This window comes from Scyliorhinus torazame, chromosome 13, assembly GCF_047496885.1.
Source record: "Scyliorhinus torazame isolate Kashiwa2021f chromosome 13, sScyTor2.1, whole genome shotgun sequence".
In the NCBI taxonomy this organism is placed as follows: Eukaryota; Metazoa; Chordata; class Chondrichthyes; order Carcharhiniformes; family Scyliorhinidae; genus Scyliorhinus; species Scyliorhinus torazame.
Genome location: NC_092719.1, coordinates 67,321,304 through 67,337,134, shown reverse-complemented (window position 1 = coordinate 67,337,134; position 15,831 = coordinate 67,321,304). Strand labels below are relative to the sequence as shown.

The following is a 15,831-nucleotide window of genomic DNA, read 5'->3' as shown; positions in this document are numbered from 1 at the left end:
CCTATCTCTTATAAATCTTTCCAAGATTTTGCCCACAACAGAAGTAAGGCTCACTGGTCTATAGTTACCGGGGTTATCTCTACTCCCCTTCTTGAACAAGGGGACAACATTTGCTATCCTCCAGTCTTCTGGCACTATTCCTGTAGACAAAGATGACTTAAAGATCAAAGCCAAAGGCTCAGCAATCTCCTCCCTAGCTTCACAGAGAATCCTAGGATAAATCCTATCCGGCCCAGGGGACTTAGCAATTCTGGAAAGTGTGAAAATAGATAACTCCTCCTCCTTATGAACCACAAGCCCTTCTAGTCTAGTAGCCTGAATCTCAGTATTCTCCTCGACAACATTGTCTTTTTCCTGTGTGAATACTGACGAAAAATATTCATTGAGCACCTCTCCTATCTCCTCGGACTCCACGCACAACTTCCCTGGAATAACAGGAAGACAGAGTACTGTCCTTGACTGGCCTTACTCTTACCCTAGTCATTCTTTTATTCCTGACATATCTATAGAAAGCTTCAGGGTTATCCTTGATTCTACCTGCCAAAGATTTCTCATGTCCCCTCCTGACTCTTCTTAGCTCTCTCTTTAGGTCCTTCCTAGCTAACTTGTAACTCTCGAGCGCCCTAACTGAACCTTCATGTCTCATCTTTACATAAGCCTCCTTCTTCCTCTTGACAAGTGTTTCGACTGCTTTAGTAAACCACGGTTCCCTTGCTCGACCACTTCCTCCCTGCCTGACAGGTACATACTTATCAAGAATACGCAATAGCTGTTCCTTGAATAAGAACCATATTTTCATTATGCCCATCCACTGAAGTTTTCCTCTCCATCCGATGCATCCTAAGTCTTGCCTCATCGCACCATAATTGCCTTTCCCCCAGATATAACTCTTGCCCTGCGGTATATACCTATCCCTTTCCATCACTAAAGTTAACGTAATCGAATTGTGGTCACTATCACCAAAGTGCTCACCTACCTCCAAATCTAACACCTATCCTGGTTCATTACCCAGTACCAAATCCAATATGGCCTCGCCTCTCGTTGGCCTATCTACATACTGTGTCAGGAAACCCTCCTGCACAATTGGACAAAAACGGACCCATCTAAAGTACTCGAACTGTAGCGTTTCCAGTCAATATTTGGAAAGTTAAAGTCCCCCATAACAAGTACCCTGTTGCGTTCACTCCTATCCAGAACCATCTTTGCAATCCTTTCCTCTACATCTCTGGAACTTTTCGGAGGACTATAGAAAACCCCAACAGGGTGACCTCGCCTTTTCTGTTTCTAACCTCAGCCCATACTACCTCAGTAGACGGGTCCTCATCAAACGTCCTTTCTGCCACCTTAATACTGTCCTTGACTAACAATGAAACCCCTCCCCCTCTTTTACCACCTATCCTGAGCTCACTGAAATATCTAAACCCCAGCACCTGCAACAACCATTCCTGTCCCTGCTCTATCCATGTCTCCGAAATGGCCACAACATCGAAGTCCCAGGTTCCAACCCATGCCGCAAGTTCACCCACCTTATTCCGGATGCTCCTGCCATTGAAGAAGACACACTTTAAACCACCTTCCTGCCTGCCGGTACACTCCTGCAACTTTGAAACCTTACTCCTGACCTCACTACTCTCAACCTCCTGTATACTGGAGCTACAATTCAGGTCCCCAAGCCCCTACTGAACTAGTTTAAACCCTCCTGAAGAGCATTAGCAAATTTCTCCCCCCCCCCCCCCCCCCAGGATATTGGTACCCCTCTAGTCCAGGTGTAGACCATCCCATTTGTAGAGGTCCCACCGACCCCAGAATGAGCCCCAATTATCCAGAAATCTGAAACCCTCCCTCCTGCACCATCCCTGTAGCCACGCGTTCAACTCCTCTCTCTCCCTATTCCTCGTCTCGCTAGCACGTGGAACAGTTAACAACCCAGAGATAATAACTCTGTTTGTCCTAGATCTAAGTTTCCACCCTAGCTCCCTGAATTCCTGCCTTACATCCCTATCCCTTTTCCTACCTATGTCGTTGGTACCTATGTGGACCACGACTTGGGGCTGCTCCCCCTCCCCCTTAAGGATCCTAAAAACACGATCCGAGACATCACGCACCCTGGCACCTGGGAGGCAACACACCAACCGCGAGTCTCTCTCGTTCCCACAGAATCTCCTATCTATCCCCCTAACTATGGAGTCTCCAATGACTAATGCTCTACTCCTCTCCCCCCTTCCCTTCTGAGCAACAGGGACAGACTCTGTGCCAGAGACCTGTATACCCCATGCCTTACCCCTGGTAAGTCCCCCCCCCCCAACAGTATCCAAAGCGGTATACTTGTTACTAAGGGGAACGACCACAGGGGATCCCTGTACTGACTGCTTCCTCCCAGCCCCTCTCACCGTCACCCATCTATCTTTATTCTTCAGAGTAACTACATCCCTGAAGCTTCTATCTATGACTACCTCTGCCTCCCGAATGATCCGAAGTTCATCCAGCTCCAGCTCCAGTTACCTAACGCGGTTTCTGAGGAGCTGGAGATGGGTGCACTTCCCACAGATGAAATCAGCAGGGACACTGACGGTGTCCCTCACCTCAAACATTCTGCAGGAGGAACATTGCACTACCTTCCCTGCCATCCCCTCTAGATAAAAAAAGAAAAAGAAAGAAAGAGCTTACCTGTTATTCACTCCCCTTCTCAGCAAGCACTCACTCAGCAACCTCTGCACCCCGCACGATACACCTGAGAAAAAAGAAAAGAAAAACTACTTACCAGTCAATCCCTTACCTGCAGGCTGTGACGTCACGGTTCAACTTCTTTCTACTTTTACCTGCCCTCGAGCCTTCCTCTTGATCTTTACAGCGGTGGGCTTTTTTGGTTAGAGGAGGGGGTAGGGAGGGAAACACTCAAGAAGTGTTTCGGGTTCAAGTGTCACTTAACAACAGCCCCTCCACAAACCACCTTCAAGTTAGATATGCAAATGTCCCTCACAACAGCCAATCAGCAGCTCCGCTCTACTGCCTTCTGCTGGAAGGCAGTAGAGCACAGCTGCTGATTGGCTGTTGAGTCACTGCTCAGGTATCTCACATTATTCCTTTCTATCCTTCACAACCAGATTGGGCCTATGTTGTTGGTGTGGATCAATTCCTTTACAGCACCTTAATATTTAATCTTGTGTAAATCCAGCACTGGAAATCTCATTGTTGGCCCCATTTATGTATTGCGAACTGCATTATTAATATTCCAGCCCGGTGCCAATTATCATTAACGCTAGAGTTCAGAGAGCCTCTTTTCTCATCATTCAAAGTACACAAGTCCATTTTCAAACAAGATTTAAAAAAAAAACGGTTATGGCAAATGTCTGGATATTATAAATTAGAATTGTAAAAATCACACTGAAACAATGAACATTTGCTTTGCACACATGGCTAAACTAATAAATTATGTCAGTAATGAAATGATGTACCACCATTGGTGCTCAGGGAAAAGACCTCTTATTCTAACAGTCAGTGAACCAGTGAGTAGACTCCAGCCTGAGATCGATTGTTTGATCTGCTCGACGTGATGTGGGAAAAGCTGGAGCATACATTTAGTCATAACACTAGATCCACATATTGCATGGCGGATGGGTTACTTTGCAAGGTAAGGCATGAAGTTACTAATGATGTGGAACATTAATTTGACTGTGCAGAAATACACTTTATAAAACAGTAGCTGGCAAGACATAAGTGGCCGACATGTGCTGGTTCTGCTTAAACCACTATTTGGAAGCAAAAAAATAAACATAATGTAAGGGAAGCATGGTGACACAGTGGTTAGCACTGCTGCCTCACGGCACGGAGGTCCCTGGTTCGATCCCGGCTCTGGGTCACTGTCCATGTGGAGTTTGCACAGTCTCCCCGTGTTTGCATGGGTGTCGCCCCCACAACCCAAAAGATGTGCAGGGTAGGTGGATTGGCCACGCTAAATTGCCCCTTAATTGGAAAAAATAAATTGGCCACACTAAATTTATAAAAAAATATAAGCATTATGTAGAAATCGGCATTTCAGTCATATTGTTCATTTGGTATTTATTAAACAGCCCCAAATTTCTTTTTCTTGTTTCGATCAAGAAGTTTGCACTGGTCGGGTGTAACTGTGCTGCAGTATCGATCAACAGAACATTTTCAAAGGTACAATGCTGAACATGCAGGAGGTATACATTCCCCAAACCTGCAAGCTCAGATGAAACAAATGGAGCCGTCAACAAATGTAAAGCAAAATAAAGAGGAAAATGTTTGTGTACAATTCCTTCAAAGAGAAGGAAGCCTCTGGGGTGGATTAAAATGTTCCAGAAACACATTACAAGATAGAGTCATGGAATTCCTACAGTGCAGAAGGTGGCCAGTGGCCCATGGAGTCTCACTGCTCCTCTGAAAGAGCACTCTACTTAGGCCCTATCATCCCCATAACCTCACCTAACCTGCACACACCTTTGGACACTAAGGGGCAATTTAGCATTGCCAAGCCACCTAATGTGCACATCTTTGGACTGCGTGAGAAAATTGGAGCATCCGGAGGAAACTCACGCAGACACAGGGAGAAAGTTAATGAGAAAGGACAAGGCAATAGCGCAGGGTCATGATATGGGTAGGGATAACCAGAGCACGATAAGAAAAGTCAGAGCGTATAAAAGATTGTAGCAGCAAATAGGATCATAGTAGTGAAAAATGGTAGACAGAATTAACGACTTTTATCCAAAATGTACACAGCATTCATAACAAGATGGATAAATTGATAGTATAAATGGATATATGATATGATAGCCATTACAGAGACCTGGGACGGGATTCTCTCAGCCCACGCCGGGCCGGAGAATCGGCGTGGCCTGGCCCCTGTAGCCCTACGCCATGTTGTGTCGGGGCGGGCGCGGACAAGGAAGCCACCGCACAGGCGCGCATGTGCGCATTGGTGCCGGCTGCAGCATGCATGCGCATACCGCAACGCTCATTTGACACAAGTATCGGCAGCTGGAGCAGCGTGGGTCGCTCCAGTGCCGTGCTAGCCTCCTGAAGTGCTCGGAATAACTGCTCCTGGGGGCCTGTTGACGCCATCGTAAAACACAACACTTAGCCTCAGGACCAGAGAATCACGCCCCCGATAGCTAAGCCAGGGAACTGAACATTCAACGGTGTTTGACATTTCAGAAGGATAGGAAGAAAGAAAGAGGAGGTGGGAAAGCTCTGTCAATGAAGAATGGGATCAATACAAGAGTGAGAAATGATCTTGGCTCAGAAGGTCAAATTGTAGAATCAGATTGGGTGGAGGTAAATAGCAAAGGAATGAAGTCACTAGTGGGAGTAGTTTATAGGCCCCCTAACAGTAGCAACACTGTAGGAAGAGTGCACATCAAGAAATAATGGGGGCTTGGGACGGCTATAATTGTGGCAATTTTAACCTTCATATATATTAAACTAATCAAAGGTGGCCTTGAGAATGAGTTCATAGACTTCCGGTGGCGGCTATGGATGAATAGGTCACACATTTGATAGCTCCCGCTTGTGATGGACTTTAGGACCTTTTTCTCCCGTTTGTTTCTGGATTTTATTGGATAGATCGGTGAAGAGTGTGACAGTGAGGAGAAATCCCCCTCCAGTGTATGGAGAATTGGACCAGAAGTGGCTGTGTGAGAAGACAAAGTTCTACAAGGAAGATGCGAGCAGAGCTGGGAACGCGGGAAAGCATAGCGGAGAAGCAGGGCCGCGGGGAGACGGCACAGTGGTCGACGGAGCAGCTGGTGAAGTTTTTTTGAAGATTGCTTCACCAAGCTTAAGGAGGACACGCTGGACCCGATCAAGGCTTTGATTGATCAGGTGGTGCAGAATCAAGAAGCCCACGGACGTGCAATCCAGGAGGTGGAGAAAAAGGTGTGCGAGCACGAGGAACACCTAACCGTGCTGGAGATCAAGATGGAGATGATGAATGACCAACAGAAAAGAATGCAGGAGAACCTGGAGAACAGGTCCAGGAGGCAGACCCTGAGAATCGTCGGCCTACCTGAAGGCAGTGAGGGATCAGATGCGAGGACCTATGTGACGAACATGCTGGAAATATTGATGGGGGTTGAGGCGTTCCCTCGGCCCCTGGAAGTGGATAGAGTGTACAGAGCCCTCGCGAAGAAGCCCCGAGCGAATGAGCCGCCGAGGGCGATGATGATGGTACGGTTGCACCGATTCCTGGACAAGGAACACGTTTTGCGGTGGGCCAAGAAAGAACGGAGCAGCAGGTGGGGGAATTGTGAGCTGCACATTTATCAAGACATAGGCGCGGATTTGGCCAAGAGGCGAGCTGGGTTGCATCGGGCAAAAGCGGCCCTCTTTAAGAAGGGGCTGAAGTTCGGGATGTTGTACCCAGCCCGTCTGTGGGTTATATATGAGGAATGGGATTTTTACTTTGAAACACCAGACGATGTATGGATTTTCATCAAGGAAAAAAGACTGGATGTGAAGTAAAGACACTGAATCCTTGGAGATTATTGTAGTGGCGATTTGTTGACAATCACTTTTATGCTGGTTTGAATAAGTAGTGTTATGTGCAATAAGGGGCTGTTTCGATGGCTAAAGTTAACTTTGTCTTACTGGGAGCTGGTTGGAGGGGGGGTGGTTTCTGTGGTTGTTTTTCCTCTGTTTTTTCTGATGTTTGTTTACTGGGGAATGTGATGCTTTGAATATGTTTGTCCAAGTGGGGGGAGAGGGGAGAGAACAATGGGGAGACAGATTGTTTGGTGCCATGGGTGGGAGCTATCAAGTTAGCTGACTCACAGAAACACAGTGGGGGGCGAGCAGGTGTTAAGCTGGAGCTTGATATGGGGGTTGGGTTTCTGGTGCTGTTACCACGGGGAATGGGAGCGGGGGGGGGGGGGGGGGAGCTGCTTTGCTGACAGGGGAGGAACTGTTACTAGGGGACAAATGGGAGGTCGGGGATGGCGAATGCCCAAGGGGGGCTCGAGGAGGCCGGGAGCGCGGGCTAGCTAGTCGGCAGGGGGGGAAGCCCCCCCCTACCAGGCTGATTACATGGAACGCTAAAGGGTTGAATGAGCCGGTCAAGATGGCTTGTGTGTTTGTGCATTTAAGGGGGATGAAGGCGGACGTGGCAATATTACAAGAGACACACCTAAAGGCTATAGACCAGACTAGATTGAGAAAGGGGTGGGTTGACCAAGTATTCCACTCAAAGACCAGGCGGGTAGCAATCGTGATCAATAAACGAGTGGCATTCGAGGCAGGTAGAATCGTGTCAGAAATGGGGGTAGGTACATAATGGTGAGTGGGGTAGGTACATAATGGTGAGTGGGAAGCTGGAGTGAGTGCAGGTGGTACTCGTGAGCGTATGTGCTCCGAATTGGGACGATGTGGAATTTATGAGGTGGGTGTTAGGTAAGATCCCAGACTTAGAGTCACATAACTTGATCATGGGGGGAGATTTTAACACTGTCATTGATCCGAAATTGGACCGGTCAAAATCCAGGACAGGGAGGGTGCCAGCCGCGCCAAAGGAATTGAAGGGGTTTATGGAACAGATGGGGGGAGTAGACCCATGGAGGTTTACACAGCCTAGGGCGAAGGAGTTTTCTTTTTTCTCCCATGTCCACAAGGTAAAATCTTGCATCAATTTTTTTGTTCTGAGCAGGGCTCTAATACCGGGGGTGGTGGATACTGAGTATTTGGCAATCGCAGTGTCGGATCATGGCCCACATTGGGTGGATCTATGGGTTAGTTTGGAGAGAGGGCAACGCCTGCTGTGGAGACCGGATGTGGGATTGTTAGCGGACGAAGCGATCTGTGGGCGGGTGAACAAGTCCATCCAAAACCACCTGGAAACAAATGATACGGGTGAGGTCTCTGCAGCAACGGTTTGGGAAGCTTTGAAGGCAGTGGTCAGAGGGGAATTAATCTCGATACGGGCCCACAGAGAAAAGGCGGAACGGGCTGAGAGGGCTGAGAGGGATAGGTAAATTGAGGAGATACTCCAGGTGGACAGGAGATACTCGGAGGCCCCGGACACGGGGCTACTGAGGGAGCGGCGGAGGATACAGGCGGAGTTTGGGCTGTTGGCTACAGGGAAAGTGGTGGAGCAGCTGAGGAAGGCAAGGGGGGCGAGTTATGAGTATGGGGAAAAGGCAAGCAGAATTGTTAGCGCACCAGCTCAGAAAAAGGGAGGCAGCCAGGGAGATAGGTGGGATTATGGTCCTAGACCCAGTGGGGGTGAATGAGGTGTTTAATGACTACAGCAAACTATATGAGTCGAAACCCCCGGCTGGGGTGGAGGTGATGAGGCTGTTTTTGGGTCAGTTGAGGTTCCCAAGGGTGGATGAGGATCTGGTAGAAGGGCTGGGAGCCCCAATTGAAATTGTGGAAATAATTGAGGGGCTGGAGGGCATGCAATCGGGCAAGGCCCCGGGGCCGGACGGCTACCCCGTGGAATTCTATAAGAGGTTTTCAGAGAAATTGAGCCCACTGCTGGTGAGGGCATTTAATGAAGCAAGAGAGAAAGGGGTCCTCCCGCCAACAATGTCGCAGGCCTCGATTTCATTGATCCTGAAGCGGGAGAAGGATCCCAAGCAATGCAGGTCATACAGGCCAATTTCTCTACTGAATGTGGCTGCCAAACTGCTGGCTAAGATACTGGCCACAAGGAGAGAGGATTGTGTTCTGGGGGTGATAGAGGAAGACTAGACGGGATTTGTAAAGGGCAGGCAACTCACGGCCAATGTTCGAAGGCTTTTAAATGTTATTATGATATCCTCAGAAGGAAGGGAAATGGAGATTGTGGTAGCGATGGATGCGGAGAAGGCTTTTGATCGGGTGGAGTGGGATTACCTGTGGGAGGCGCTGGTAAGGCTTGGGTTTGGTGAGGGCTTCATTGACTGGGTTGCTCTATCAGGCACCTGTGGCGAGTGTGCATACGAACCTGCTGAGGTTGGGGTATTTTAAGCTACACCGAGGGACGAGGCAAGGGTGCCCCCTCTCCCCGCTACTGTTTGCTCTGGCCATAGAGCCATTGGTCATGGCGTTAAGAGCCTCTAGGAACTGGAAAGGGCTGGTTCGGGGGGGGGGGGGTCTCGCTTTACGCAGATGACCTGCTCTTGTATATTTCAGAACCGTTGGAGGGGTTGGGGGAAGTTATGCAGATCCTCAGGGAATTTGCTAATTTTTCGGGGTATAAATTGAACATGTGGAAAAGCGAGATGTTCACGATCCCGGCAAGAGGGCAGAAGAAGAGACTGGGAGAGCTGCCGTTTCGAATGGTAGGAAGGAGCTTTGAATCCAGATGGCCTGGGAATGGGAGGCAGTGCACAAGTTAAACCTATCCTGGCTCGTAGAACAAATGAAAGAGCACTTTAAGAGATGGGACATGCTCCCTCTATCACTGGCGGGGAGGGTACAGACTGTGAAAATGACCGTCCGCCCCAGATGTTTGTTTGTCTTTCAGTGTCTCCCCATCTTCATCCCGAGCGCCTTTTCCAAGCGGGTGAATAAGATTATTTTGGGCTTTATGTGGGCGAGTAAAACCCCGCGAGTGAAGAAAGTGTTGCTGGAGCGCAGTCGGGGGGAAGGTGGGTTGGCGCTGCCGAACTTTTGCAATTACTACTGGGCGGCTAATATTGCCATGATTAGGAAGTGGGTAGGGGGGATGGGGTCAGTGTGGGAGCGGATGGAGGCAGCGTCATGTAAAGACTAGTTTGGGAGCACTGATATCGGCACCTCTTCCGTTCTCGCCGGCCCGATACTCCACAAGTCCGGTGGCGGTGGCGGCTCTGAGAATCTGGGGACAGTGGAGGTGATATAAGAGAGTGGAGGGAGCATCGGTTTGGACCCCGATTTATAATAATCATCGGTTTGTACCAGGTAGGCTGGATGATGTGTTCCGGAGATGGCAAAGGGCTGGAATTGGGAGGATGGGGCATCTATTTATAAACAGGAGCTTCCCCAGCTTGAAAGCCTTGGAGGATAAATTTGAATTGCCAGCAGGGAATGGGTTTAGGTATCTGCAGGTGCGAGACTTTTTGAGAAGGACGGTTCCGGCCTTCCTGCTGCTGCCGCCATGGGGGAATACAGGACAGAGTAGTCTCCAGTACCTGGGTGGGAGAGGGGAAGGTATCAGATATTTTCCAGGAACTTTTGGAATCGGAGGGAACTCAGGTGGAGGAGCTTAAGGGCAAGTGGGAAGACGGGCTAGGAGGAAAGATAGAGTGTCTGTGGGCGAATGCTCTAAGCAGGGTTAATACATCCTCATCATGTGCCAGGCTTAGCCTGATACAATTCAAGGTAGTCCACCGGGCACACGTGACAGTGGTCCGGATGAGCAAGTTTTTGGGGGTAGAGGACAGGTGTGCGAGGTGCGCGGGAAGCCCAGCAAATCATGTCCACATGTTTCGGGCATGCCCGAAGCTTAGAGGATTTTGGCAGGGTTTCGCAAAGGCAATGTCCACGGTACTCAAAACACGGGCGGTGCTGAGTCCAGAAGTGGCGATCTTTGGAGTGTTGAAAGAGCCGGGAGTTCAGGGGGCAAAAGAGGCCAACACCTTGGCCTTTGCCTCCCTGGTAGCCCGGAGATGGATCTTATTAATGTGGAGGGACTCGAAGCCCCCGAGTGTAGAGACCTGGGTTAGTGACATGGCTGGGTTTCTCAGTCCGAGAAAATAAAGTTCTCCTTAAGAGGGTCAATGGTTGGATTCACCCAGAGGTGGCAGCTGTTCGTCGACTTTCTCGGGGAAAATTAAAATGTCAGTCCAATCTTAGCCCCTCATGACCCTTTATATCCTCTGGCAACTTATGCACCTCACCCACCCACCCTGGACCTATTTAGCCCTTATGCCAATTTAGTGCTAACCCATGCTCCCCACCCACCTCCCTTTGCCCTTACATCTAACAATGTCATCTCATCCAGTATCCACCATAGGCAGACCTCTTGGCCCATGCTGCGATGGGATAAAATAAAATAACTGAGCGTGAAAACACTCACTGATAAAAACCCATTCACGACATTTAACTTCTTTTACTCCATTATAAAAACAAGCATCTTTGCGAAAATTCAGGCCAAAGTATCTCAAACCCTTCTTTCACTGTGACTTTGGCAGCATCTAATTCTTTGCAATAAAAACCTATTCCAGTATTCAGTGTAGGGTATAGCCCCTTGTTCAGAGTCCTGAATCTCAGCGGAAAATAGGCAGAATATAAATTTGGCACCTCATCACAGGGAATAGAGGAAGAAAAGAACAAATTAGAGGAAAACTACACACACACACACATTTCTTTGTCCAGAGTGATATTGGCAGCTGCTTGAGAATATCTTGCCTACTTGCATTGATAACATGGTGGTGTGGGCAGTGGAACATTTGGTTGGGGGTGGGGGGGGGGGGGGGGTGATCTTTAATACTTAAACGCTTTGGGTCACACTCATTTTCGAAGCATACAATCTGAATTTATTCAATGATGTTTAGTTAACGCAAATCAATACCTTGGAGCAATAAAAGGATTCAATTCTTCGGCCCTCTAATTGCTGTTGGCAAGAGAGAGAGACGATCGATACAATACTATCATAGTTGTTTTCTTGTGAGTGGGTCCAGGAGACGAGGGCTGTGATAGAGTTCAGCACCTTCACGGCAACATTCTGAGGTCTTTCAGTGACCTCCTTAAACCACTTCCCAGAAGGACCTTCAAAAAGAAAATAAAGTCAAACACTCTTCAAGAAAAACAATTCTGACTTGAGGACAATGACTTGCCTCCTGGTGCATCGTAACCTTTCTTTCTTTCTATAATGACGATTCAAATGCTTGGGCAGAATTTGAACCAGTTCGAGGCATCACAAGGACAAGTGTCGAACAAGAAGCAAATGACGTTCTATTTATTTTGCGCCTTAATGGATCAGAAAATTTCAAAGCATGTTCCAACCAATGAATTATTTGTTGAACCACTGTCAGTGATATGTGAGCAAACATGGAAGACAATTTTCATATGGTGATCACCAACCAGATGATCAATTTTTGATGATATTGTGCTTCAGAAAATGTTGGCCAAAACACAAAAATTCTCTTTATCCATCCACCCCAGCCTGCACATAAGGCGTTGTTTTAACAAAGCAATCAAAAGACAAGGGGTGTGCTTCAGCAGACCAAAGTTCAAGTCCGGGTTTTGGGTGCGTTTGGCGGAGAGTTTCACGATGGCCGCATTGAGGAGATCGCGGCCCATATTCAATGGCATTTAGTGCCATTGAATGAGCCCCCATGAGCTTTTTACAGTACTAACTCCCTCGTTGTCTGATTCGCTAGACTCATGCCTCAGCTGCTCGCCAATAACAAAGGGGAGCTGCTTTTGAACACTCCCTCACCACTCACTCCCAGTCAAAACACAAGCATGGCAGCGCACGGGCCTGCTCCTCGCTTGGGGGCTGCCGACCTGGACAGGCTTCTCAATGTTGTGGATGCGAATCGGTGCACCCTGTTCCCCCGAGGGGGCTGGAGGACCAGCAGCAGAGTGATCAATGCCACCTGGGAGGCAGTGGCAGCAGCTGTCAGTGCGGGCCGCATGACCAGGAGGACCGCCGTCCAATGTCGGAAGAAAACCAACAACCTCCAACGAGCTGCAAGGCTAAGTTACCACCTGTCTCCTGGTATCAATTCCATCTGCCACCCCTCAAATTCCCAACCCCTTGCCAATTCACTGGCTGACACCTCCCACCCTCCCCCATCTGATCTTCAAGTTTGTTCCTCAGAACCCCTTGGCACCCACCAGCACAACCCCTTTATGCCCTGGTGGGGTGCCCAAACATACCCCTGACCCGTCAAGCGTGCAGCTCACAATGCCCTCTATTTGTCCCCGCAGGAGAAGATATCCCATAATAAATGGGAAAGGGCCAAGTGAGGGGGGGGGGATCCTAGAGATTCGAGTCCTCACCCGCTATGAGGAATGGACACTGGAGATCGAGGGGTTGACCGAGGAGAGCACGGTCACCGACAGCGAGGTTGACCTGCGCCAGAGAGGTGAGGATCCACTGCCCCATCACCCAAATGAGCTGTCTCTAGTGAGTTATCATATCAGACAAAATGATCCTTTCCTCTCACTGACCACAAGTCATTTGTCTTGCATGATCACCATCTAATGAGGCCGGGTCACCCGGAGTCGTTTCCCCCCCCACCACCCAAGAGAACACCTTGGAGGAGAGCTCCAAGGAGACCATCGAAAAGGCGTCACAGCTATCACCTCGGTGGATGACATTAATGGACAGGTTCTGGGGCACAATCTGGTGAGAACCACACAGTTGCTGATGCACATCAAGTGGAGGCAGGAGCATCCAAGGGTCACAGCAGTCGGAGGTCTGTTGGATCCCAGGATACAGCTGGGTCCCAGCCAGATGCTGAGCCTCTGGACAAAGTTCTCCCAGAGCTGGTGCAGATGATAGGACACAGCCGTGAGATCCAATAGGGGGTGTCAGCGACATTCCAGGAACTACAAGGCTGACTGGAGGAGTCACAAAGGCTGCAGGCGCAGTATATGGTGTCGACAAAGTGTGGCACTGAGGCCAACACTGCTAGGGTGCTGACAGCAGTGGCAAGCCTGGAGCACAGTGTCTGCATCTTGAGTGGTGGTGCCCAAGGCATGGTTCAGTCTGTGATGACCATGGCCGAGGGCCTCGACATCATGGCCCAGTTGCTGAGGGACATTTTCAAGAAACAGGTGTACATTGCCGAGGCACTGCAGAGCATGGCCCAGTCATTGAGAACCATCGCTGAGGGCGTCAACACCATGGTGCTGACAGTGGGGAGCCTCCAGGACAGGTAGAGCCAGAGGATTCGGAGACCTCTGGAGCTCACTCTAGCTGCCCCTCTATCCCATGGAGTCCCCCAGGGTCCTAGGGCACTGTCAGGGAGGGGGAAGTGTTGGAGGCCAATGCGGGGCCTGCCACCGAGACGACGGCGGTCTCCAAATCTTCTGAATCCTCCCCTTCTCACACCGGCACATCTCAAGGGCAGTGGGCAGAACAAAGTGGCCGGAGTCGCTCAGCTCCAGGCCCTTCAGAGGACATTTGCTAAGGGCATCAAACGTTACAGGGCACAGAAAGCAGCAGGCTGCCTCCACCTTTGATGTGCATCCTGGGGACACAGCTAGATTTAGCAGTAGACCACAGAAGATCTGGTGAGGGTCACTATCTGTAGCTAGGGGGAATGGAAACCTGTCACAGTAAAATGTTCACTCTTAATAACATGTCACACCTCATACATGTGAAGCCTCTGTCACATTAATCTTCACAGCGGGTTGGGCGGCATTTGTGGCTTAGCGGTTAGCACTGGGATTGCAGCGCTATCCGGGTTCGAATCCCGGCCCTGGGTCACTGTCCGTGCGGAGTTTCCACATTCTCCCCATGTCTGGGTGGGTTTCACCCCTACAACCCAAAGATGGGCAGGTTAGGTAGATTTGCCATGCTAAATTGCCCATGAATTAAAAAAAATAATAATTGGGTGCTCTAAATTTAAAAAAAATCTTTACAGCGGGCCTGCCTGCACCCCCAACCCCCGTTGCCCTCCACTCCCACCAACCCCTGCCCCCCCTCCCCCCCTGGACACAGTGGTCCAAGATCCAAACTTCCCGATGCAGACCCCATTCAGAGGATGGGTGGGAGCGTGCTGTCAGCAGAAAGATAGGAGTCAGACCTAGCGGAAGTTGACGAGGACCAGAACTTTCTTCACAGTGAGTTATCATCACTCTGCTGCCTCGGTGACCCGCTGACAGTGCCAACCCAGACACAGCCCCATCACCCTGGAGTGCTGTTACACAGACCCTTGGAGTGGGAACAGGGTGGTCGGGGAGGTGACTGTGTGATGGGGGGAGGGAAATGGGGCAAGAAGGAAAATGAGATGGGAGGGTGCTGAGCTGATGGACACAGCCTTGTCCAAGGAGAATCTAGAGGCGATGAGGGCCTCCCTGGCCGTTCTGGCATGCCGGACCCCTGCCTGTCCTCCATTCTCCGGCTCCTCCTCAGGCTCGTCTTCCAGCCCCTCCTGGTCGGCATCATCCTCCTCAGAGAAGGCCGCATGTCCCTCCGCCTCCTCCTGCTCATCCTCCTTCAGCATTTCTTCCTGCTGCTGTGCCAGATTGTGGAGGCCACAGCAGACCACCACAAAGCGGCAGACCTCTGGTGGGTATACTGCAAGGCACCACCAGAGAGGTCAAGGCATCGGAACCGCATTTTGAGCAGCCCAATGCACCACTCAATGACAGTACGGGGGGCAGAGTGGGCCTTATTGTATCGGGTCTCCACCTTGGCCTCAGGCCTCCGCACCGACATCATCAGGCATAACCTCAGCAGGAATCTCTTGTCCTCCACAAGCCAACCCATTATCCTGGGGTGGACCTTGAAGACACTGGGGGATCTCCGAGTGTCCAGGATGTAGCTGTCATGCGCCCTCCCAGGATAGTGGGCACACGTGCATGATTCAGAGGCGGTGGTTGCATACAATCTGAACATTCAGGGAAAGGAACACCTGAATATAGGGCACTCCCTGATGTCCCAGTGCTCGCAGAGTGACCTTCGCGCCATCAGTGGCCCTGGATCGAGGGCATCTTGGTGATGGCAGCGAATCCTGCGGCCCCGGCATCTTGGTGGGCCCGGTACAGGTCGTACGTGATATAGTCTGTTGCCCTGGCATACAGAGCATCGGTCACCTCCTGAACGCACCTGTGAGCTGTAGATTGTGATATGCCACACAGGTCCCCGCTCGCGCCCTGGAATGACCCAGAGGCTTAGAGGTTTAAGGCTGTGGTGACCTTCATGGTCACTGGGAGTGGGTATCTTTCTCCTTCACG

General features: G+C 50.1%; 1 protein-coding gene across 3 annotated transcripts in view; it reads right to left on the bottom strand.

Annotated features, from left to right (window-relative positions):
* ptpro (protein tyrosine phosphatase receptor type O) overlaps nt 1–15,831 on the bottom strand; it is a 273,680-nt gene that overhangs the window by 110,983 nt on the left and 146,866 nt on the right. For all 3 annotated transcript variants that reach the window (XM_072471710.1, XM_072471711.1, XM_072471712.1), the window contains one exon: nt 11,489–11,685. In XM_072471710.1, coding sequence (XP_072327811.1) covers nt 11,489–11,685 — 197 coding nt within the window. The remainder of the gene's footprint in view (nt 1–11,488; nt 11,686–15,831) is intronic.